The sequence below is a fragment of the Cheilinus undulatus genome, linkage group 7 (genome assembly GCF_018320785.1).
Source record: "Cheilinus undulatus linkage group 7, ASM1832078v1, whole genome shotgun sequence".
Classification (NCBI taxonomy): Eukaryota; Metazoa; Chordata; class Actinopteri; order Labriformes; family Labridae; genus Cheilinus; species Cheilinus undulatus.
Window position 1 is genome coordinate 30,095,263 of NC_054871.1, and position 23,774 is coordinate 30,119,036.

Consider the following 23,774-nt stretch of genomic DNA (forward strand, 5'->3'; position numbering starts at 1 on the left):
AGCCCACTCGAAAAACTTTGGCTCACTGAGGTCATCAGAGAGCAAAGGGTAGGGCTCAGGGCAGGAGAGAAAGTGGCATAAATCCAAACAATCCACTGACCAAAACACCAGACTGTGGCATATACGGGGCTGACTTATATTCTGGATATTACGCTGATTAAAAGTGTTGGATATAGCTGCAGCTTTTCTCTGTTGCCACTTTGCTGTCTACAAGTTAGAGCTTTATGGAATCAGACGTAAGCTACTCTGCCAACCCTGGTCTGCTGCTTGCTTACAACAGTATTAGCTGAAGCAAATAGCTATTAAGTGGTGATATTTACAAGGAGTCAGCAGACCTTCTTATTTTGGCTTGGCTGGGAAATTTCCTGAGCATCCCAACACCAAGACCTGTGATTTAAGAATTACATTTTGGAGCTTGTGTGAAACATAAAAAGCTTTAAGTTATGTTACTTGAAACTGAAAACTAAAAGTTAAAAAAAGGCCTACAATAAATGTGAACGATTGGGTCATTGAGGATTATAAAGCTTCAACAGTTAGATGGTTATTGCAAGCCAAAATTTAATGGCCGGTGAGATAAACATAAAATGTAGGACATTTATGTCATAAACCAACATCACATACCTTGTGTGTGTTGGATCTAAACACTTGAATGTGGTAAATAAGTTAGTGAGTGTTTGGAAAAGCTGTTAACAGGCAGACAGACTACACAGTACCATTTATTAGGTTCTCTGAAATTAATGAGTTTTTTCCACACATAGTATAGGCTTTTGTCATTTCCAAAGATACAGTCAAACTATTTTGATAGTAATAGATGGTGGTACCACGTGCCACTGTTAGTTTTTTCTTCCTTCAAGCACAAACAATGTTAATTATTTTTGAAGTGATACAATCCAATTTCTTGTTTGATACAAACATCATTATTACAATAAGCCAAATAAGTCCTCTGTATTCCATATCTCTGTTAACAATTACTATAGAGTCAAAAGACTTACAGCTACCTGTAGCCTGAACTCTTGTATGGTCTTTCTGTGTTTTTTGAGGGTATGTGACCCACTTTAGTCCGGACTGACAGGAGTTCATGATTCAGCAGTTAAATGAATCAGAGTTGTATGGATAAAAGAAAAGAAAGGGAAGGATAAGGAGTACTTCATCATCACTGTGATGAGTGAGGACAGGCTGAGTGTTTTATGATGAGAGAAAAAGAGGTCCGTCAGAGAGGGGTCACTGTGGGAGTGTAGCGGTGAACACAGATAAGTTATCACAGAGACTACCATTAGCTGCTCTGTATCCAGAGCTGCACAGGAAATGTGGATTGACAGTGAGATAGTTCCTCCCTTCCTCACTACTGGTATTGCTCTGCACTCACTTTCTCTGTCAGTCAGTCTGTCTTTTATTCATTATGATAAGGCTTTTTATAATCCATTTACCTCATTCTTTGTTTGTCTTTCCCTTTTTAAATTTATTTTCCTTCATATTTATTTCTTATTCCTCCACATCAAGCCATCAAAACACTCAATGTTAGTTAAATGATGTTGGAACACAGAGGAACCATTGTAACTGAGGACCTTTTTATGTGGTGCTGTTGCCTGAGATCACAAATAAATCTCATGTGAATTGTCTTTTATTGAAAAAAAAATTGAGAAAATGCCAAAGTCTCTCATGTAAAGGTGAGATCAGCCAATCAGAGAGATCGTTATGACACTCTTTGACTGTTGCCTGAGATTGTGCGTAAGTTTTAGGCATGTAGTGTGCCCTGGGTGAGAGTCAAAGTCAAAATTTACATGTCAACACATATGTCACTGGGCAGCCAAGGTCAAGCTCAACAGCATCCCTTTTGGCCTCTAACCCCTGGTAACATGCACAGAGACTGCTGGCAGTTTTCAGGCCTTTGGGACATCCGCAGCACGACCAGAGGCTCTTAGCAACCTTACTACCAGCTCTGATGGTACCCTAGGCTGTGCATACTCACCACATCTGCCCCTTACTCCACTTTAAAGGTGTGCACTTGGCTATTTTTCCAACAGATTATTTCTCCATGCTTCTGGTAACATGCAAGGACATCCATAGCATGAATAACCTTGCAAAGCAGATGGATACGCCCGTTTCCTTGTTTCGCATTAGTGAATCCATTTTTCAAAGCTCCCGTCTGAACTGTTTGGGCCTGGTTAGAAAGTGACAGGACCAATCAGCGATAAGGGGCAGTACTTTTAGGCGCAGCAGAGTCGTGACGTATGCAAGCAGCAACAAGAGGCCGGAGCAATTATGGCGGAAGAGCTTAGCATAGATGCTGCTAAAGCACCAGTTTTATCAGAACTTGATGACATTTCTTTGTTAAAAGAAGAACAAACAACAGCAATGAGTTGTTTTCTTTTCAAAAACGACAAAAGTCATGTACTGACATGTCTATAGTCGCCATGGTTTGCGTTATTCCTCGGTAGCTGTGCATGCGCACCTCGGTTGCAGCTACGTCACGTGTTTTGTTGCTCTGATTGGCCCGTAAAGATGTGACAGACAGAACGTTCATCCAATCACACTCCAAGTTTTTTTTTTCAAAGCCTATGCCCTTTTCCAAACGCTTCGCATTGAAGGTTTTCCAGATGATGTGTGAAACAAATCCATCTGTCAGGTTATAGCATGGCTGGGGTTGTGTCAGTCCTCCTTCCTGCCCAATGGTGCCTCAGATGGCTTACTTGCCACATCTACACCGTACTTCAGCCTCAATTTTTAATCCAAACATGCCTTTAAGTTCTGCACAGTACTGTATGCTTTCTTCATGGCCAAATATTTTTGTTACCCCATTCAAACCATCTTTTGTTGAAAAACCACATTAAAATTTACTCGTACCAACAGAACTGGACAGGATGTAAACGCATTGCTGGTAAAAGTGGGTTCATCCAGTTAGAGACATTGCTAGGGCATTTTGGATTCTGAGTAATGTAATGTTGCTGACAAAGATTGTGAAACATTTTTCTTAGTACTTTTATTTTTTTTAAGTCAATAACATATAGACTTGTGTCTTCCACATGATCATATCTTAGAGGATGACAGGAGAAAGTTTTACGAAGCTGGCTGGAGTTCAGTCTGATTAAGAATAAAGACCTTAATGTGCTGTGTAAATACCAATATGCCAACTGGTAAGCGCACCTAGATCTTTAAGGGAATGAGAAAAGATCCTCAGATTGATTTGATTTAAGTTACACCTTAAACAGGCCTATGCATAATCACAGCATATAATCCATCCTCTTTGTGCTCTTTGCCTAAGTGTACACCAGGATTTTGCACCTTTTGGAAATCAAAATCCAGGCAGACATGCCTGAAATCCCTGCACACCACCACATGCTATACACAGCTTGCTTTATGCCAGGGGTCACTAACTGGTGGGCCGCGGTCCAGGTCCAGACCCAGACGCCATCCGATACGGACCTGGACTTGGACCTACAATCATTAGAAAGACGAAGAGAGTGGACAAAAAGACGAGTGAGCTGAGATAAGGGACCTAGGGCCTGATGATTCCGCGTTAACGGAATCACGGACGGAATCGTGGAATTGGCCAATTAAAATGGAATCTACGCAGAAATCACGGAAATTGAATGAATTCGACTGAAATGCTGTGTTTTTTTAAGAAAGAGGAACGTATATCTGAGGAATATGTTCTGGGGGAGCACTAAAGTGGGGCACAACTTGTGCCTCACTTCACAAACACTCACCCACCGCACGAAACATCGGCAAACATCACGTAGCTCAACACAGGGCAGTACCGTGCGACATAATGTTGCACCTACAAGAAAACTCATCCATGCTTCGAGTTACTTTACCTCACTACACCAGAGAGTCACGGAGGGAGCAAGGTGTGTCTGTGTGAGAGGCACACCGCTGAAGTCACAACTTGAAGACCTACTCACTCCTCGGAGGCTATAAACTCGAGTCGGACAGACTCGAAGTCCCGTAGTCTAAATAATGTTACATTCGAGTAACAGTTAGCTTAATAATTCCTCTTGTAGATACTGTAGTTCTCTTTGGTTGCTTAACAAGCCAATACGTGTCTGCATTAACGTAGCGGTCTGATAGGAGGCAGACCGACAGACAGCGAGGATGTAGTAAGATGAGGAGAGGACTGTTAGTCAGGAGTAAAATACAATGCAGCATCAAACTGCATGGACTATTACAGATTGAGAGAGTAAATGAAATTTGCAGGTTTACTTTTAACCATTTAACTTTGTTACTTTCTTATTAAGTTACTATCACTCTGTGTTTAAAGGATTTCTTCATTTACATTATAAACATCAGTGTGGATGTGTCTTAAAATGTTGAAAATTTCTGACCATTACACTGATTATAATTATTTTATATCAGGGTTATCCAAAATGTAGGTAACATTTTATTCATATACATAAACAGGACACTCTTTTTATGGTAAAATTAGTGGAAAGGTTTAAAATGGAATTCCAAAAAATTAAAAAGGAATTTGGAAAAGAATAAAACGGCTGTTATAGGGCCCTAAAGGAGAGATTCACAGACAGAGAAACTGGTGAGCTGTAGACAAAGAAAATTTTCATATTTTATCAGCACAACAAGTCCCTGAAATCTTACCCAGATCCACATATCACACTAACTCAAGTTAGCCATTATGATGTTCCGGACCTTTGGTTTAATACATTTTCTCTGACTAGACCTCTTTGAATTTTAGTTAATTACAACTGCTTTACACCATCAAAATAGGGTCCTTAATGTTTCTGTCAGTTGTTAGCTTTTGTGATCTATGCCCCTCACTGTCCTCTCTGTCTTTAATGTTGCTGTTCTATCTTAATTTCTCATTTCTATTATTTCTGTCATTTACTTTTTCTAATATGATGGCAGTTCAACTCCAGAGCATCTGTGATGTAGGAGGACTCTGGATTAGGACCTATCAGTCAAAAAACACCTGCTTTTTTACAGCCCTGGAGGTTAACACACAATGCTGCTTTAGATCAGCTGGCAGCAGATCCAAACGGTGCAGTCAGGGATCTGATCGCTCTAGCATGTGCTTGGGAATGTTAATACATGTTATAATGACATTTGGAGCAGGGGCGAACTGGTGTTATTTAAAGGGCTCACGCAGGGGACAACTGTAGCAAAGACTGAAGGTGAAAGTGTTGCTAATAAGCTCTTTGTGGCCTTCAGAGAGAGGGACAGGCTAAAAGAAAAAAGTGCATGCATACAGTTTGTATTCTTTGTCACCAATTCCTACCCAGACATGGCAGGAAGTGTCTGAAGTTATGCAGACTTTTCCATCTTTGGTGTAAATGTAGTGAAATCTCTGCAGTTGAGCGGTGAGTTGAGGTTACATGGTGTGTTAGATTTAATGACACTTGAGGAGCAGTGAGGGAGCTTGACACAGCATAATTGACTTATGAGGAGGGCTTTCGAGTAAATCTGCATCTGATGGAGAGGAAGTAAGAGCTGCTACACCCCATGTGTATGCATTTCTGTAAAATACACTGATTGGCTTTTTGACTGTTGAGCCAGACATGATGGCTGATCAGGAGGCCATCGGTGAGAGAGCAGAAGCTATGTTAGGAAACACAGAGTTAGAGGAGGTCAGATGGTGTATTTATGGCTGAGTCCAGAGCTATTAAAGTGTCAGACTATCAGATAACTTGAAGTTGAGAGGGATTGATGCAATGAGCAGTTTGGTGGAATTAATGTGCAGGCCTAAAAGTTTGAGGTGACGATGGCGTAATGGCTGAGAAGTGGGTATGAGAGGTTTGCCAACTCAGATAGAGGGTAACACAGATTTGGGTTCTTGAATACTGTTAGATATTGGTGGAATTAGTCTAACTTTTTGCTACTTTTGTAAATATTGTTCTTTGTAAACGTGACCATGACTTTATCCTTTAAAAATGTACAAATGTTCTAAATTAGTTGCAGTTATGTCTTGTCTTCTACACAGTTTTATGGCTGATAAACAACTGTTGTTTTGTTTTACATTTTCATACTGTTTAATCAAGTCACTGTTTAAATCAACATGGACAAATAAACTAATAGTGTATGAATCATACACTATGTTTTTGAAAAGTTGTCTTTGATTCCCAACCACACAGCTGTTAACAAGGCATGTCCTGAGATGAGGCTCGTCACAAACAATTATTTGTCCAAACAACCCTTCAAGTGAGTGGTGTCCACATGACTATGTTACTGCTCCCAATTGCGTTAGAGCCTTCCTTAGTCACTTATATCAAAGACGTCTGATTGGACTGCCTGCCAGAATACCTACAACAAATGAGAGTGAGCAGACTGGGTAGTGTCACTACCTGGATGATATATACTTTTTCAGCTCACATACAGTGCTTAAAAAATTTATTAGACCACCTGTCATACTTGTCTCAGAGACCATCCAGCATCACGAACTGCTTTAATGTGGACTCTTTCATTTTCAGTCAGCTCTCCACATTTTACCATTTTGAACAGGAATGAGGAATTTCAAAGTGAATTCACTTTTTTAAACCCAAATTTAAGCCGGCTCACTGGGCTTCTCTGAGAAGTCAGAAATTAATCAACCATAACATTCAACCACTAAAACTCACTTTTCTGTTCAGGAATTCAAGTAAATCACTATAATTTGACACAATAATCAAGAAATAATAATGTGCTTTACTATTTTTTTCAGTTTTTGTTGTAAATCAGTAAATTTGAAAATTCATGGATAACATTATTTTATTAATATTTTAGCATTAAAAATATAATTTGGGTTAAAGAGCTTCTACATATTGGTGTATTAACATTGCAGAAACATAAAAAATAATTTTGGTAATTACCAATGATGTTAATTTAGGGCAGCTGTGGCATAAACCTTACTTTTGGTGGTGGTCTAATAAATTTGTTAAGCACTGTATATAAACTATATCTTCATTCCAGCGAGGATGTGACCCATATCACTGCCTTTTTTTGCTGCAACTATAGCACATGCCAGGACAGCCAGCTGGGATTTCAATTGTGCTCCATGTTTTACTTTTCTTCTTGTTTGGTGATGCGAGATTTGTGAGAGCCCACGTGTGGAGAATCCACTGTGAGATTCATCATGACAGACAGCAGGCGTGTGGTCTCACCATCTGGACGATTTGTCTTGCATGTGCTTTCAGAAAATTATAACATGAAAAATAATTTGAAACTGTTCTTAAGTCTGTGGTAAAGCATTGAACTGCAGCTTGCTTGTATAGACTATTTATTCTGCAGACAACTGACATGAGCTTGCAGAAATTTAGCATCATTTTGCTTTTTAGCCACCCTATAGGAATCAATTCTTCTATTCTAACTGAGGAGACGAACCTGTGAAGTGTCATGGTTGAAGATGATGGAGCTGAGGTCCCCACAGTTGTAGTGGGTAATGAGGTCCTCGGTGGTGAAGGAGCCCTGCAGGCTGCCTGCTCGGACACCCTCGTGCTGCAGCAGTGTCTGGTTCAAAGCAAACAGCACCTGCAAGAAGAGAGACAGAAAGACAGGAAGGGTGCCATTAGATTCTGCATCTGCAAACTCAGTTTTTCTCTGCTCAAGAGGAATTTACTGCAAAGAGAGAGCAATTGTGCCAATTTTGCCAGTGTCGATCTTTAAAAATCAGCCTATTATGTGACTTGAGTATACAATGTATCTGTTATTCTGTGAAGTTCCTTTGCAGTGTTTCATTTCTTTCCGGATATTTTCATACTCTTTCCACATAGGCTGACTACAGGTAAAAGCAAACCACAAACTACATGGCAATACTCCACAGGCTTTCTACCGAAGGAATGAAAAAACATTAGAGGAAAAGTGAGAGCTGAAGTGAGCGAGAAAGAGAGCGAGACCATTTTAAAGGAGCCCTTCTTTTTCTTTCACCAGGCCAGGGTGCCGTAAATTTACAGCACCCATTAAAATCAAAAGTAAACCCTCTTAAGAGAGAATTTATAGTGTGCAGCCGCCAGCCAGCTCAAGGCCTCCACAGCTGTCCAAGACACCAGGGGTTAACCTCCAAGCTCCCACCCTACATGATTCCAATACACCTCTGACTGGCCTGGCACTTGGGAATGAGCTGTCAATCAATGCTAAGCTCTTTTACTGGAACCAGAAGTGTGTTTTGGTCACATATTCCTCACAGTTCTAAATTTATCATTTGGCGTGATAACAAAAGTGACTCAGGTAATCTTATCTGAAAGCCCCAACCGATTTTTACACATCTATGATCCTAATTATCAAGAAACCTGACTAAACTTTGAAAAAATCCTGCAGGGAGAATGTCAGGATCCAAGCCCTGGTGATTTGTAGAGCAGCTTAAGGCCTGTACAGCTGCGCAACTGATTGAACCCCATGTCAGAAGTCTGGGTCGTAAGTCAAGCAATTAAGTTATGTTTTCGCAATCATAAATGCCCATATCGTGCATATTGAATGTTTCAACTCCAGGTAACCTTTCCACTGGGATAATCACATCCCAGCTCTAAGCTCAAGCTTGTGACTCCCTCTCCCCCACTTTCTCTGACATCACTGTGTTTTCTAACACAATGACCTGGATTTTTTTCTGTTCATAATCCAAAGAGACAATCAATGAGCCCACAGCTTATAGTACCTTTAAAAGTATTCACCCCTTTGGCTGTTTTACTCTTTTTTCCACTTTATAAATCAATCATGGTTAATAAAATTTTGTTCTTTTTGGGGGCTTTTTTGTTTGTTTTTTTACAAGAAAGATACAAAACCCTCTTTAAAATCAAAGTGAAAACAGATTTCTACAACGTAATGTCAACTATATAAAAAAAATGTGAGGTAAAATAAGTGACTGCATATATATATTGAACCCCTTAAAAGTGGTTGACCTAATTCAACAGAGGTCCAGCCAATTGGCATGTCTGGACCATCACTGGTTAATCAGTATTCTTGGCTACCGTTACACCCTGAAGACAAAAGAACAATCCAAGCAACTCAGACAAAAGGTTATTAAAAAAATTTATAAGTCAGGGGATGAGAATAAAAACATTTCAAAAGCACTGAAAATCACCACACCATTCCCACTGTGAAGGACAATGGTGGCAGCATCATGCTGTGGGGATGCTTCTCAGTGTCTGGCCCTGGAAGGCTCATAAAGATAGGCGGAAAAATGATTGACATGACAAATAACAAAACATAGTAAATTCCTGGAGGACAATCTTATTCAGTCTGTAGGAGAACTACAGCTTAGGAGAAGATTTATTTTTCAGCAAGACAATGACCTGAAGTATACAGCTAAAGCTACACAGTAATGATTAAAGACAACAAGGAGAATGTTCTGGAGTGGCTGAGTCAAAGCCCAGACCTCAATCTAATAGAGAATTTGTGGCTGTTCTTGAAAAGACCTGTTCACATCTGATCCCTGTGCAACCTGACAGAGCCTGAGAAGTGTTACAAAAAAGCCTTTAGAGTAAAATTGCAGTTTCCAGATGTGCAAGCCTGAATGACGCCTATCCACACAGACCCAGTGCTGTGATTGCAGCCAAAGGTGCATCTAGTAAATACTGACTTGAAGCCTGTGAATATTTACACAGCCACTTGTTTTATTTAATTGACATTACTTTGTAGTAATACGTTTTCACTTTGACATTAGAGTTTTTTTTGTATTTTTTTTGTTTTTGTTTTGACCATGATTGATTTATAAAATGAATAAAAGGTTAAACATCCAAGAGGGTGATTAATTGAACATATTTTCTGCCATACTCAGCGCCTCAGTGTCTCCATTCTAAATGTGCGTAATCCAGGAATTGGTCAAGACAGAACCTGTGGCTGTTTCAGCCCTGATAAATAAGACTGTCATGCTTTTTCTCAGGACTTATTTAAACACCAGGCTTCAGATTCTAACAATCCCCCCCACTGTTTGACAAATAACACCATACCTCATTTCAGTTTCCATTTCCATCACACATGAGATTCTTTAATTAGTGAAGGTCAGATTGAGTTGTGAGCTCAGGCACAGATGCACTAAAACCTGCCTAATAGTGAGCTAGTCACAGTAGCTACTTCTGCTTTTGCAGGTGCTGATTCTGAGCCAGGAAGTTGCCTCTCAAAGTCCTTGACCCACAGGGCACTCAGCCATGTCTCGAAAGTTTTTCCAAGAGAAACACCAAAGCAGACCCTGGGCAGAGTCAGGGGACGGAGCTAGCAACTCTGCCAGCTCCAGTGGTTTCCCTTTGCATGGCAAAGTGCACCAGACATGACAAACAGGAGGGGCAAGTGCAGCAGACGATGCATGGTAAGAAGGGAGGAGGTATGCAGTTGGATGTGTTGTTAAGGGAGTTGTTATTTCAATATTGTCCGTCTCCTGGGAAGAGAACATCTCTGTAGCTGTAACCATGGTGCCTGAGTTTGTGCCGGGCTGAATGAAAGAGCACGTCAATCACCGCAGGAGAGGCAGAGGAAAAATGCAAACATTCCCTGTGTCTGTGCACTTGCAAGCATCTGCATACACTCGAATGTGTGTGTATGTGCACTCATGTGTTGACTGACAGAGTGGGTGTTCTCATAGTGAAGTGGTCCACTCACTCTGACAGACTGGCTCTTTTGCAGCCAGGCTGTTTTAAAGTACCGTTGACACTTTTTACCACAATTCTAAGAATTTTCTGTTTTTTCTTTGCTTTAACTGGTACATGCGTGCAAAGCTCTCATTGTAATTAAAGACAAGGTTTATTAGAACAAAGCTGGAGGGAGCAGAGCTCATAGATTGTCTTGGAACCTGCAATCTGAGCAAAGCACTCCAAAAATTCATTAGTGAGCTTTGGAGGGGAAACAAAAAAACGGGTTAGGGCAGAAGTGGGAGCAATGCTCACAGACATACCAGTAGTTTTTTGTGATCTTTCATGTTTCACATAATGTCATTTATCAACGTTTGTGCTTACTTCAGCAAATGACCTTGAAATGCTTAAATCCTGGCTCTTTGCTAGCAATAGCGTTAGCTTGTTTGAAGGTTTTACTGGTCTGAGCATGAGTAGGTGCTGATGACAAGGTGCTGGAACTGAGAGAGCTCACTCTGTCGACTACATCACCCCTTTATTTTACCTCCTTTAATCCGAAATGGAGAATGTGACTGATGGTGCGAGCTAAAGGGCTTTGAGCTGTGATTTTACAGAAGGAAGTGTTGAACTGTAGAGGCCAAACAGTGAGCTCTGCTAAAAAGAAAAATACAGGGAGAAAATATTATAACCAGCAATATACTGAACAAACAGCTGCTGGAGCACTGTAAACTGTGTATGCTTTTTTAGTTGTACAAAAAACAAACCATTAAAGTGAGAAAAGCAAACTTATGAAGGAATCCCCATAAATAGGTTACCAAAGTAAAATCTACAAACCTAATCCATCAGACACCTGCAAAGCAGTATTGCACAGTACAGTGCACTGAAATAACTGTACTTTTTGGTACTTTTTGGTACTTCTTAATCAAAATGGTATGGTAGCAGAGTTTCCTGGCATTTGGTACCACTCATAGTCAAATATAGCTCTGGTGTAAGTGACTGGTAGAATATTAAGCAGGCTGGGAGAATTAAAAAGTTTTACGTGGATCTAAAAAAGTTACATTTTTGGTATTGTGGCAATACAAATGCACAGAGAAATCATTTGTTCTCCAGCACAGTTTAAGGGGCTTTGAACCCTTTGCATGTTAAGATAAATAAATTTACCTTCTTGATATTTACACAGGTTGAGCAGATGTTAAAGCCACAAAATCCTTAAATGAATCAAACCTTCTGTCACATATCAAATGTTTCTCTTTCAATTTCTATCTGCTTTCTGCGCGTACCTGTTTCATTCCTCTATTCATCACTCTTTTCTTCTCGCGAAAGGGTGGTAAAACCATAAGAAGCTTCTCCAGACTCCTTGAAACCAACAAAGAAAGAAGGAACAAAGAACAAAAGGAGGAGGAGTGACAGAATCAAGAGAACAAAAGCAGGAGAGAGTTGAAAGTGTAATGGAATGGATGAAGATGAACAAAGCCTTGTTCTTAGAAGAGGAGCATGTGTTGTACAGATGAGGTGATTCTCCATGAGTTTAGCGGTTAGGTGTGCACAGAGTGTGTTGGCATAGGTTTGGCATGTCTAGTGGGTTTAACCAGGCAGTCAGGTGCATCAAAGTATGGCAGGAGATCAGAGAGAGTGTGTTCCTTTTCACATCTTCATCTTTGTCCCAGCTTTACTGCTCTTTGTAACTGCATTCATCTCTTTACTACAACTTGCCTTCTACTTTTTAATTTTGATGCATCACCAGTTCTTCAGTAATTACAGCACTTCAACTGCATTCAGAGAATTTGCTTTACTACTTTCCTTTTTTTCTCATTGTTAATCTCTTAATACAGAGCCTGGATATGAATACACAATGTGCAGGTGATGACAATGCTTTTAGTGTTGCCCTTTCTGTCAAAACCATCAGCAGTTTTTTCCCTTTTGGTGTTTCTGCAGGCTTTAGCTGTTTGCAAATAAGAACTCATTTGAACAAAACAGAAAAAATGCACAGAAATAATGTAACAATATGCTTTCATACAATGATTATTCAACTTTACAGTGTCTTTATAAACAGATATCTGCAGATTATTGCATCTGACAAACCAATCTAAGATATGGTCTCTCAATTCATACTCAGTTCTAGGGTGTCAGCTTGCCAGTCAGACTTTTAACAGTCATGGAAGCAAGGAAACAGAGGCCTGTAGCTTGGAAATCTATAATCTGTTGTCTAACTATCCAGGGGTGCACAGATGCATCGGTTGGTGGCTGATATACCATCCTGTTGACAAACATGAGCAATTGGCAAATAATTAAACCAATGTCAGTGGAAGATGCTGATCTGTTGGTTCCCGTCATTTAATGCTGACATTTAGCAGATTAGAGATTTATTAATAGGCTGAAGATGTGAGGGGTATGGCTACTGACATGATTAGTGCATGATGGGTACTTGCTGTGATTACAGAGGATTTAAGTCAATATACAGGACAAGGGGGTGTCCCACTCAGGACAAAAAGATTTGCCTTAAAGTTCAAGACATCCCGACTAATAGAAGACAGTCAGCAACCCCATTCAGAATAGAAATACACGCAAAACTTTGAAAATAAAATCTGATTAAACTTTTGGTTGGATTAGGGTAAGGGTTAAGGTAAGGGTTAAGACACCAAATGTTAAAATTTAACAACCTAACCTGCAAAACCTAAATATGTCATTTTTTAATAAAGCTGGGTAAACATTCAGCTTACATAGTTTACGTAGCTCTGTTAGCTGCATAAGCTACATAGAAAGTGAAGCTACATAGCTGGCGTTGCAAAAGCTTAGGTTCTTAAAGCTCATGGCTATGTTGGCTAGTTAGCTAATGTTGGCTACATGAGCTATGTTATCTACATAGCTACATTGGCTTTAGCAAGGTTTGCTTAAACTCATGATGCTAAAGCTAACTTACCTAGCTAAAGCCAACTAACATTGGCTTGGATAGTAACGTTCATGTATCTACTTTTAAAATAGCTACATATATATATATAAATATATATATATATATATATATATTTTTTTTGTTATTTCTTAAAGTTTAAAACCATCTATTGTGAAACTATCACAAAAAATGAAGAAAAAAGTACAAGAGGAAAAGAGTACACACCCTCACTGGTGCTGTGTTGTTGGTAATTTCAGCAAAACATACCAGTTACCAGTGACCAGTCAATTCTTAAAGACGTTGTATCTTTGAAAACAGACCATGCAAACCTGAGTGAGGCTCTTTCTTTGCCGTTATCTCTTGTCATCCAATCAGCCCCTGACAAAGAAAACAGTCAAAACAGTCTCTGAGTGCTGCTTTCCCCTCCACTGCTCTCGTCTCCCTGAGAGCCACTTGTGTTTCATCGCCTGGGAAAGAGAAGAGCCGGACCCCTGACCTGGGACACACACTGCTGGGTTCCTCTGGACCGAGCCAACTTCCCCCCTGGGCTCCAGGTATAGACTGCAAGAGGGGATTGGGTTCAAAGCACCCTGGGGTGACTGAAGGGAAGGAGGTAGGGAGTCGAAATAACAACCAGGGCAACTCAAGATAGTTTGTCTCTGTTGGAGAAAGAGCAGCCCCTCAAAGCAGGTGGATACTGTCTTTTTCCTTGAGAGAGCTGTAAAAAAAAATCATAAAAACACCCTCAGCTCCATTTCCTCCTAATCTGCTCTATGTCAGTATGACTTCATGCTTAAACATGCATGTGGCAGTGGCAGGGGATTTTAAAAGCCTGCTCTCATCTGACCTTTTAGTCCATGCTAGCTCTGAAAAAGAACTTTGAGTGCATTAAGGTGGACAGATGGTGACACACAAGACAACATCAAAGTTGTCTGAACAGTCTCACATGATAGCTTTACTCTTGTCTCCTACAGTTCTGTCAACAAGATCTTCAAGAAGTACTTTTCTTTTTTCCCCACAAAGGAAATCATGAGACCGGTTGAGGGCTTTAGAAGCACATTGGAGCATAAAAATGCCTCAAACGCAACCAACAAAGCCAGATCACTGCCAAATTAGTTTAACAACCCTCTGGCACCTTCATGTGTATCATTTTCTTTCTTCAAGGTGAGCAACCCTTTCAACTCATCCCATTTGGCATGACTGCAGCCAGCTAGAGCCTTGCTTTCTTCCAAACCTTTATCCCACTTAATACCCACTATACATGCACACTGAAAAACATGCTAATAATTAGAAATGCCACATTCCTCCTTGAGTAAAACATGTAAACAAACCACACATTGCAGGAATAAAAGAGGGAAAAAATCAGTTCTTTTCAGCTAAACACAGCCCAGGCTTCATAAATATTGTTCTCCTTTCTCTCAATCTTTCTTTCTCTTTCCATTTCCTTTCTCTCCTCTCATTTTCTCTGCCCAAATAAGTCTCACCCTGCCTGGTCTACCTCCTGTCTCAGTTTAGGAAATCCAGGGATTACCAGAGGGACAATTCCGGTGGCAGAGGCCTGCTGCTTCCAGCATCCCAGAAAGCCCGCTATTCTTCCCCCTGCTTCCTTCTGCCCTGTTTTATTTCCTCTCTGAGGCAGGGGGTGAGGGCATAATGATGGGAAACATCCCTGTCTCTAAAAAATACCTTTTCTTACACTTTGCTTTGACTAGGGTTATTATCTCCATCTCTGCTGCTGTCCATTTCCTCTGCTGGCCATTATTCTCTTGTCTTTATACTGTATTCACCCTCTTCTCTTAATAAGTGTCTCCAGTCAAGGGGGATGGGTGGGTGTCCCCTCTACACTTGTCCACAAATAAACCCCGCTGTTTGACTTGGCAGTGCCGCTGCTCCACCAGTCATCCCAGCTTTCCTGTCCTCCCCCCAGAAAACAGGGAAAATAATAAAGTATGGCTTGATCCGGAATTAAAAAGCGCACAGCTGGGCCCTCACTGTGAATACTCACAATCAGAGGGTGTGGAGTGTGAAAGGTTGGGGGGGAAATTATAGGGGGAAATTGTGCTAATTTCTGTTTTCATGTCAACATCAAGGGCTCAGAGCTATTGAACAGGAATATGTCCGTACATTTGTATTCCCACAACACAGAAGAGCACTACAAGAGAAAAGTGGAGAGGAAAATATGAAAGGGCATTGGTAAAACTTGTACAAAAATAACCAGGAACAATGCCCTGGAGCCTCCTTTAGCTACATCGAAGCTTTTCACATTACAGATCTGAGATCCCAGATCTGGGTACCCCTGATCCCAAAGTCCGGTTCCATGTGGTCAGTGTGAACTTACGTAAGTGCACCATACCCAAGGCTGTCTCAGGCATGTGGACTTGGGCACAGTAGGCTGAAGATGTGAACAAAACTGGACCCAACTGGTTTCTCATCTCTCCAAAAAAACACTGTAACCTTATTGGTCGGTTCATCCTCTTAGCTGCGCGGTAGTTCTGCATGTTGGAAGAGGGCTGTTGCTTGTGTTTTAAAGATAATAAAAACATCCGTAGTAGCCTGCAGGATGGACTCTGTTGTCTGCATGGAACATAAAAAAATTATTGACCCAAGTGACTGCAATAGTTGTCTCTTCTTTAACAGCAACAACACCAGTGTCTCCCAAACACTTTTTTTTTTCTTGTCATACAAGATACAAGCCATCATGGCCCAACAACTCGTTTTTCATACGTTATTGATTACCAAGTTGGGCTTATGGACCATCCGCAGCTGGCTTGGTTGAGCTGATGGCTGGGACTAGCTCGGATAACATAAACTCCAGATTCAATCTGGTCCTGATGGTCCAATCCTTCTGTTTTACAAGCCTGGAAGAAGTCACCTCGCCTCCGTCACATACAGGGCTTTTCCATTACATTTTGCAGCTTGGCTCTACTTGCTTTGACTCAGCACGGCCACCCAGGGTGGCAGGGGATTTGCTTTTCTACCATAACTGCACTTCCTGTTTGAGATTGCATCTAGAGCTGATGACATTGATGTTAAATAGATGAGCTTCAGGAATCATTGTTTTGTTACGCCAGAAGCAGAAGAGGCACTGTTTGGTTGGCCATTGTATCTACTTCAAAGTTTATTTTTCTTCTATTGTTAATCTGGCAGGTATTTTAGAGTTTGTTGCAGCGGTTGCCACATAAACACTTTAACTTTTGTGCGGCGTCACCACTGTGATGTCACCTTGGCGCACTTAGAGGTGGGGCCAGTGCACTTTGGCCTTGCTCCAGAGCATGACCATTCGGGGCATGGGCCAGCATAGCCTGGCCCGGCCAAACTGGTGATGGAAAAGTGAATCAGCACAGCTTGGATTGTAGTGGAAAAACCCCAATAGGCTTTCTTAACATGCTTGACCCCATGGACCTTGACTAGCTGTCTAGTCTGGAACGATGCATTTCTGTTTTATTAGCCAGTCATCAGTAACTGTGATTTTAGCTCTTTTGCAGTCCAGCGGCTGGTATAGCCTTGGTTTATGTTTAGTTATGGTGGAGAGGGTAGAGTCATAAGGAGGATCCCACCAAGGCTTTCTTGTGTACTGCAGACATAAATGTCACTTTAAATGCTGTAGCAATGAAACATTGAAAATTAATTTTGGTGATACAACTGTGGGTGCCGACCCAGACTTTGGGAATGAGTGTGCGACACAGTAATAATCAACTGGTGGCACGTGGGCCATTTCAGGCCCCCCAAAGAAGATGAATGTGTGCAGAAAAAAAGATGTTTTGGTTTTTGGGGTGTGTTTTGTCTACAGCTATTAAATCAACTCAAGAAGGATCAAGATTGCATCATCTTTATCATAAATAACTTCATGTTTAAACAAATTTTCAGAAATCCAACTGTCAGCTATTACTGGTAAATATCGATGCATGAGAAACACATAATGATCAGACCAGTCTTGATAAATCTGCAGTTTTCTGTCAACTTTCCACTGCGGGCTCTTGTAGAGTACAATTTTCCTGCCCAAGAATCAAAACAAAAAATCTGTTTCCTGCATGTGTTTTTCACCATTTAGGATTCCTCTTGTTAGCTTCAACCTCAGTGATGGACAACATGGAAACCTGAGAAATACATGGCTAAAACAGGAAAGCAGCAAAAGGGTCAAAGGGGAGTTTTTTTAAATGATTAAAAAATCTAATTTTGTTCCTTAATTGTGAACAAATAATGAATTTTTGCTGACAGCATTAATTCTTTTTAACTTTCTTTGGTGGCCAGAATCCACTGACTTAAGTTTTAATGCAAACTAACTAACTGAGATCATTTTAAACTTAGATGGTGGGATCTTCTCTGTTTCAACGCACTGATCCCATTTACCACTACATAGTTCAGATTTCTTTATAAGTTTCTAGGGAAAAAACCTAAAGCACTTAGAAAGACACACAAGATAAAGTCACTTAATCACTCTCCCTTGCTTGACACCTAAAGTCAACCCTTAACATCATGGCCTCCATTAATCCTACCGCTGTTACCTGCCTGCTTATTTTAAAAGGGAAAATCTCTGATTCCATCCGGACAGATGAGCCAGATCTTCTCCCTAGCATGAGATAGGAGCATGCAGAAACAGATGTGCAGTTTTAAAACCGGCCTCCTTTGCCCAAACTAAGGCCCGACTGCTTCCTCTTATCTCCCCCACCCTGCTTTGGTTGGACTAGTGGGTTCAGAAAGAGTAATTCCTAAAGAATGATTTGTCCTTTGTATAAGTCGTTCACATCTGAAATCGGGCAGAAACACGAGAGCATGAGGTAATCTCCTGTATGAGCATAAATAGTCTAATTATGGAAAAACAGATACAGATTTAAAAAGTTCACAAATAATCAGCTGGTCCAGATGAATTTTTCCCTTTTAAATAGACGGGCTTTACAATACACGTGCTAGTCAAAAGATCCCATCATTCAAAAATGAAATGCCAAGTCAAACTGATTCTTTCTTCACTATTCCAGCCAAGATATACACACTTTTACTTGCACGTTTCTACACCCCTGAGCATCTGAGTCTGAATTGCTCTTTTTGGCGATATCTGGCAGGTGGAATTGATTTCTCCTGCAGAGAACTGGACACTTTAGTAGCATAGTGTGTAATGCAGCAGAGCAGAGCTATAAAACAGCATACTTTCATATCAAAGGGGTATGATTGAGAGGTTTTTATGTAGGAGTTAACATCTGCATGTCGAGCATATGTGTGTCAGTGATAGAAGGTAAATGGAGGAGGAGGGGAGAGAAAATATGTAGGACAAAATGAAAGACAGCATGGAGGGATAGAAGAAGAAAGAGAAGTGGAAGAGACATGGCAGGGGGTGTAATGTAAGGAACGGGTCAGAAAAAGAGACAGAAAGGACAGATGTTTATAGTTAGCAGAAGGGGTATAGAGAAGAGGAGGGAGCATGCACCACCTCCTCTTCATCTTTCTCCTCCTCCTCTGTCTAACAGATCTGGAGAACAGCTGGCCACTTTCGTCCTCCACCATCTCTCTTGTACATCCTCCCAAAGCCCGCCAGCCTCAGTCCTCAGTCTTCATCTTCTGTCAGTCCTCAAACCTTCAATCGTCACCTTTTCTCCCTTTCCCCACCCAGGTCAGTGACAAGTCTCCAGATCATACAGTTCAGAATCAGCCCTTCATCCCTCCTGCTCTCTTTTCTTTCATTTGATGGCGGCTCTCCTTCCACAACTGTCACTGATCCCTGTTTGTTCAGCTTTCATGTCCTTCCTCCTTCCTGCGCCACACTCGGTACACACTTGCTCTCTCAGTACAAGTATGCACTTGTAACTTAACGCCTGTATGAATTTGCATGGATGTGGATACTGTGTATTTGCATTTGGATGTGTCTGTCCTCACCACAGAGTTTGTCCAAATTGCACAGGGCTGTGGCTGTCTCGTAGACTGGAGCGGCAGAGGGAGGAGGAACTAACTTCCTCTCCTCCCTGCAGTCACAGCTCTGTTTGACTTGATGCTGTGGCTAACACTATGTAATCCCTCACAAGCACAGCATTTCACGGCAAATCAGGAGGAGAAATGTTCGATTTCATGCACATTTATTCAGGCTGCAGAAAAACAGACTGCTGATTCCATGTTATACACCATAAACTCAAAAACAGAAACTAACTCTAAACAAGCAACAGTAGGGAATATCATTATAAAGAAAAAATTTAGTCATTTTAATGTAAATGTACAGTACTGTGCAGAACTTTTAGGCATGTTTGGACCCAAAATTGAGGCTGAAGTACGGTGTCAGTGTGATGAGAAGGTCCGCCTGCATCAGTCCTGCTTCCCATCCAGTGGTGTGGGAAGCAGGACTGACACAACCCTGGTCATGCTGGTCCATGCTCTTGTCTTACACTATAAAAATGGTTTATTTGGGTAGTAAATTATACTAAAAGAAAACAAGTAAGAAATTTAACTTAAAAAAACAAATAAATTTAATGAACTATACACAAAATCATTGGGTATGTACTGACAGGTGCGCACGCATTATTACTTGCTCATTGCTTGAGTAGAGCTTTCCCAGCATGCCCCGTGAGAATGCTTTTGAACTAAAAGTTAGAGGAAACTGTTCTGCTGCCTGAGATCCTTGGGTGGTAGCCTTCTGGTCAGGGTTAGTCGAGAGGGGCCAAGGCCTCTTCCATCAGTTCCCCTCGACTTTGGAACAACCTGCCTGAGAAGATAAGGCGTACAGAGGCCCTGTAGGCACCCTACATGCCTAAAACTTGTGCACAAGACTGCATGTCCAGATTTTCCTAGATGAGAAAAAGCTGCCTTAGCTATGCAAAAACAGAAAATAATGTGTACAACCTTCCTGTAAGGTCGGCCAGCTCTTAACAACTGTGAGACCACCAGAGAGACTTCTGATGGGTTTCACAGATATATAAAAAAAAAAAATAGATCTTTGGAAAAACATAATGCTGCAGTCTATCCATAGTCAATTTACCTGTGTGAGTTTGTGTGCGTGACTATTTAGTTTCCATGCATTCAGAGAAGAGAACAGTCCAAACATGCTATTTGACCTGTGTGAAAAAACAAGTAAAAGCGCCACAAGTAAATCTTTGTAACATGCTGGCTCAATGCATGGCCAACTTTTTACTGGTGTTTTTTGTAGAGATCAGCTGTTTCTTTTTAGGTCGGAGAGTGCATGAACTTCACAATGTTGTGAGCAGTGATTTAAACTTAGATAATGTACATTGCAGTCAATTAATGCCATACATTAATTAATTACAGTTTTCCAAGTGTTAAATGCATGAAATGTAAAGAACAAGACTGTCTTTAGGGTGTCTTTTTTCACTTCAAAAACTCTTATGAATGACTCAGGCACAAGGCTGCCCATAAGGGGAGATAAAGGGGAAAGCTTTTTGAGGCCCAGCCAAATGGGGGGGTCCATGGAGGTCAGGGAAATCCTGGTCCGATGTAAAGTTAGCCATAACCTGTGAAAACCATACTTTATATCTAACCTGAGTAATAACCTCTCTTATCAATGCAACAAAGAATAATTTATCTATCTGTTTATGTTGTAGTACAATATAGCATTTTTAAAAATATAAACCCCTTTTCTTAAAACTCAATTACCTTTTTATTTGTACTTTTAAAAATGTGGATGGGCAAACTGACTACCATTTGAAAAGTAAAACTTCACTAGGGCATGAAGTGCACAAAGGTCAGGATACCAGAGGATAAAGTTAAAGAAATTCAAACATATTTAAGAAAAATAATTAATTGAAAGCAAAATTAAGGCCTAAATTGGCAAAATGGGTTAAAAAAGAACAACAATTGAGGAAACAAGTTGTGAAAAGTGGTTAAAGAGTGGCTAAAATGACTTCAAAGCAGCAAAATTGGGTTAAAAAAGGAAAAAAAAAGCCAAATGGACAAAAAATGTTTAAAGCTGTTAAAAATGTAGCAAATCCAAAATGAAGTAACTTTTAGCCATGATTTCAGACCACACTGAGGTTGCATTAACTTAATTCCCAACGGGGGGAACACTGTAAATATAGACTTAAAATGTTTGTTCCAAAATGCAAAATAAATGAGTATTCAGAATGATTATTTTTCTGAAAATGTGATTAATGGTAACTAATCATCAAAATTAAGCAATTCATTTGAGATTTTACAAAAAACTGATTGTTGGATGACCTCTGTTAGATTGCATTTTCTCAGAGGTGAACAGTGTAAGAAGACAAGAATTTTAAACAGTAATTTCACCTATGCTGCTTGTTGATAAAATAATGATTTAATTACCAGTGAAACCATGTGTTTTTGCTAAAACCCATTTCATTAAAAAACTGAGGACTTTTTTGCTGCTTTCCTGTGTTTAAAGCCAAAACTTTTTCTCTTATTGTTGTTTCCTCTCTTCACTCTCTGCTGTGTGAATGAAAAGCAGGTGAAGAGCAGAGTAACAGTCTGTTCTGTCTGCTTTAATTTCTTGGACTGACCGGGCAAATTTTGGTACACTTGAAGACTTCTTAATCCACTTCCACTAAATCTGTTCATACTGAGAGATGATCTGTGAGATATCGCGCATTGCAGACATAAACACGCACACCCACACACAAAAATTCAACCATGATCCTCACAGAGGCCTTGGAAATGGCAGCCAGCACTATTCACAGAGGAGTGAGAGCTCAGCTGACGATGGAGAGAAGAAAAATGAGGAACAAAAATATTATAGCTGAGAGAGTTATTATTAAAGTGTTTCACTGACTTGCCAATACCACCAAAGGTGCATGTAAAATGAAGTTTAGAAATGATTTCCCTCCAAAGCTGCATTTTCTGGGAATTCAAAAAACATGGGGGGCCTGAAAGGAAGCATGTCTGAATAAGTCTGCTCATCAGATTAAAACATGTATTAGTTTATAAACACATCTGGAAATTGAGCTTCTTAAAATTAAATTTACATATAAGAGCTCAGTGAAAAAATATGTTTAAGTCTGAAGTAGAAATGAGTAAACATAACAGGAAAAACAGGTTAAAGCTTTTTTTCTAGAAACAATTTTGTTTTAGTTGTTGAAATAAATTTTACATCCTGACAGGTAATACATATAAAAAACAAAAATAAATAAAAAATCCAGAAATATTCTGGAGCAATGATGATGACAGGATGGAATGGATGTTTACTTTTAATATTTATGAGTTGGCCTTTTTGTTTTTTGCAAAAGCCCAGAAGAATCATCAGGATGATTTGTTTAACTAGTCTACTATATTATTGAGCATCTACTTTTGGTTTCTGGTCTTTCTGTAAAGATAAAGGTGTCTTGTAAGCCCATTTGGACTGGGCATATTGTTTATGCATGACACAATTAAAAAAAAAAAGATCAATCAATCAATAATGTCCTCACAATAAAGTGAAAAAAAAAAATCTGCTGTCTGTGGCTGCATCAGGGCACAAACAAGCATTTTGTGGGCCTGAGTAACTCCGTTAGCAGGTCTGCCTGGCGTCCTGTCTACCTGTGCACTTCACATATTGCATGTTCCCTAAATCTAGCACCTTCAGCTACACGCTAACGTGTTCAAAATAAGAAGCTTGTTCTCTGTGTAAACATCCTGATGTAGCAACATAGCCTCTGTAGCCCCGGTAAGCTATGTAGATTATGGAGCAACAGAGTTCATGTAGCAAAAGGTCAAACCCACAAAGATCATGCATGTATTATCAAAGTAATGAAGCTTATACAAGCTACATAAGCCACGTAACTATGTTATCTTTGTAGCTTATAAAGCTACGTTAGCTATAGCTATGTTTGCTACAGCTTGTGATGCTAAAGCTTACTTAGCTACATTGGCTTACATAGTGATGTTAACTATGTATCTAGTGTAGCTATGTTAGCAGCTACAGAAACTAAAGCAAGCCCCTGTTAGCATATCGACTTCTGAAACAGGTCTATAAATAATTTACCCCCTGATTAGACCTTTGACTGTATTCTCTGTTTTATTTATGAAATGTTGCTCAATTTGTAATGTGGCTTTTTCATGCATGTAACTGTCAGACCTTGATTATGAATAAAGTTTAATCTTAGAAAAAGGATTTAAACTGAAAATACATTGCAAATTATGGCTCTTCCATTCTGACAGAGAGGGTATCTGAGATGTACGGTCTGTAGCTAGACTTGATTGGCAGAAGGACAGCCAACCCAAAACCTGCAAGAAATTTTTTTTAAATTTAAGTAGCTCATGCCGTCATTGGTTCACAATCTCATCCTTTTTAAATTATGTTAAGACTGAGAGTTTTGCACGATTAGGGGCACGGCTAATTTGACTAATGGGGAATTGTATTGTAGCAGTTTGCTAGAAGCCTCAGTTCCACCCTTTTATACAAGTTAACATTTTCACTATGGTGACTACTATGACTGAGCTTCAAAAATGCACTCTAGAAACCAATGGGTGATGTCAAG

General features: G+C 40.1%; 1 protein-coding gene across 1 annotated transcript in view; it reads right to left on the minus strand.

Moving 5' to 3' along the window:
- Positions 1 to 23,774, minus strand: part of trabd2b (TraB domain containing 2B) — a 97,002-nt gene that overhangs the window by 32,519 nt on the left and 40,709 nt on the right. Inside the window, exon 3 of the mRNA XM_041790673.1 lies at positions 7,306 to 7,452. Coding sequence (XP_041646607.1) covers positions 7,306 to 7,452 — 147 coding nt within the window. The remainder of the gene's footprint in view (positions 1 to 7,305; positions 7,453 to 23,774) is intronic.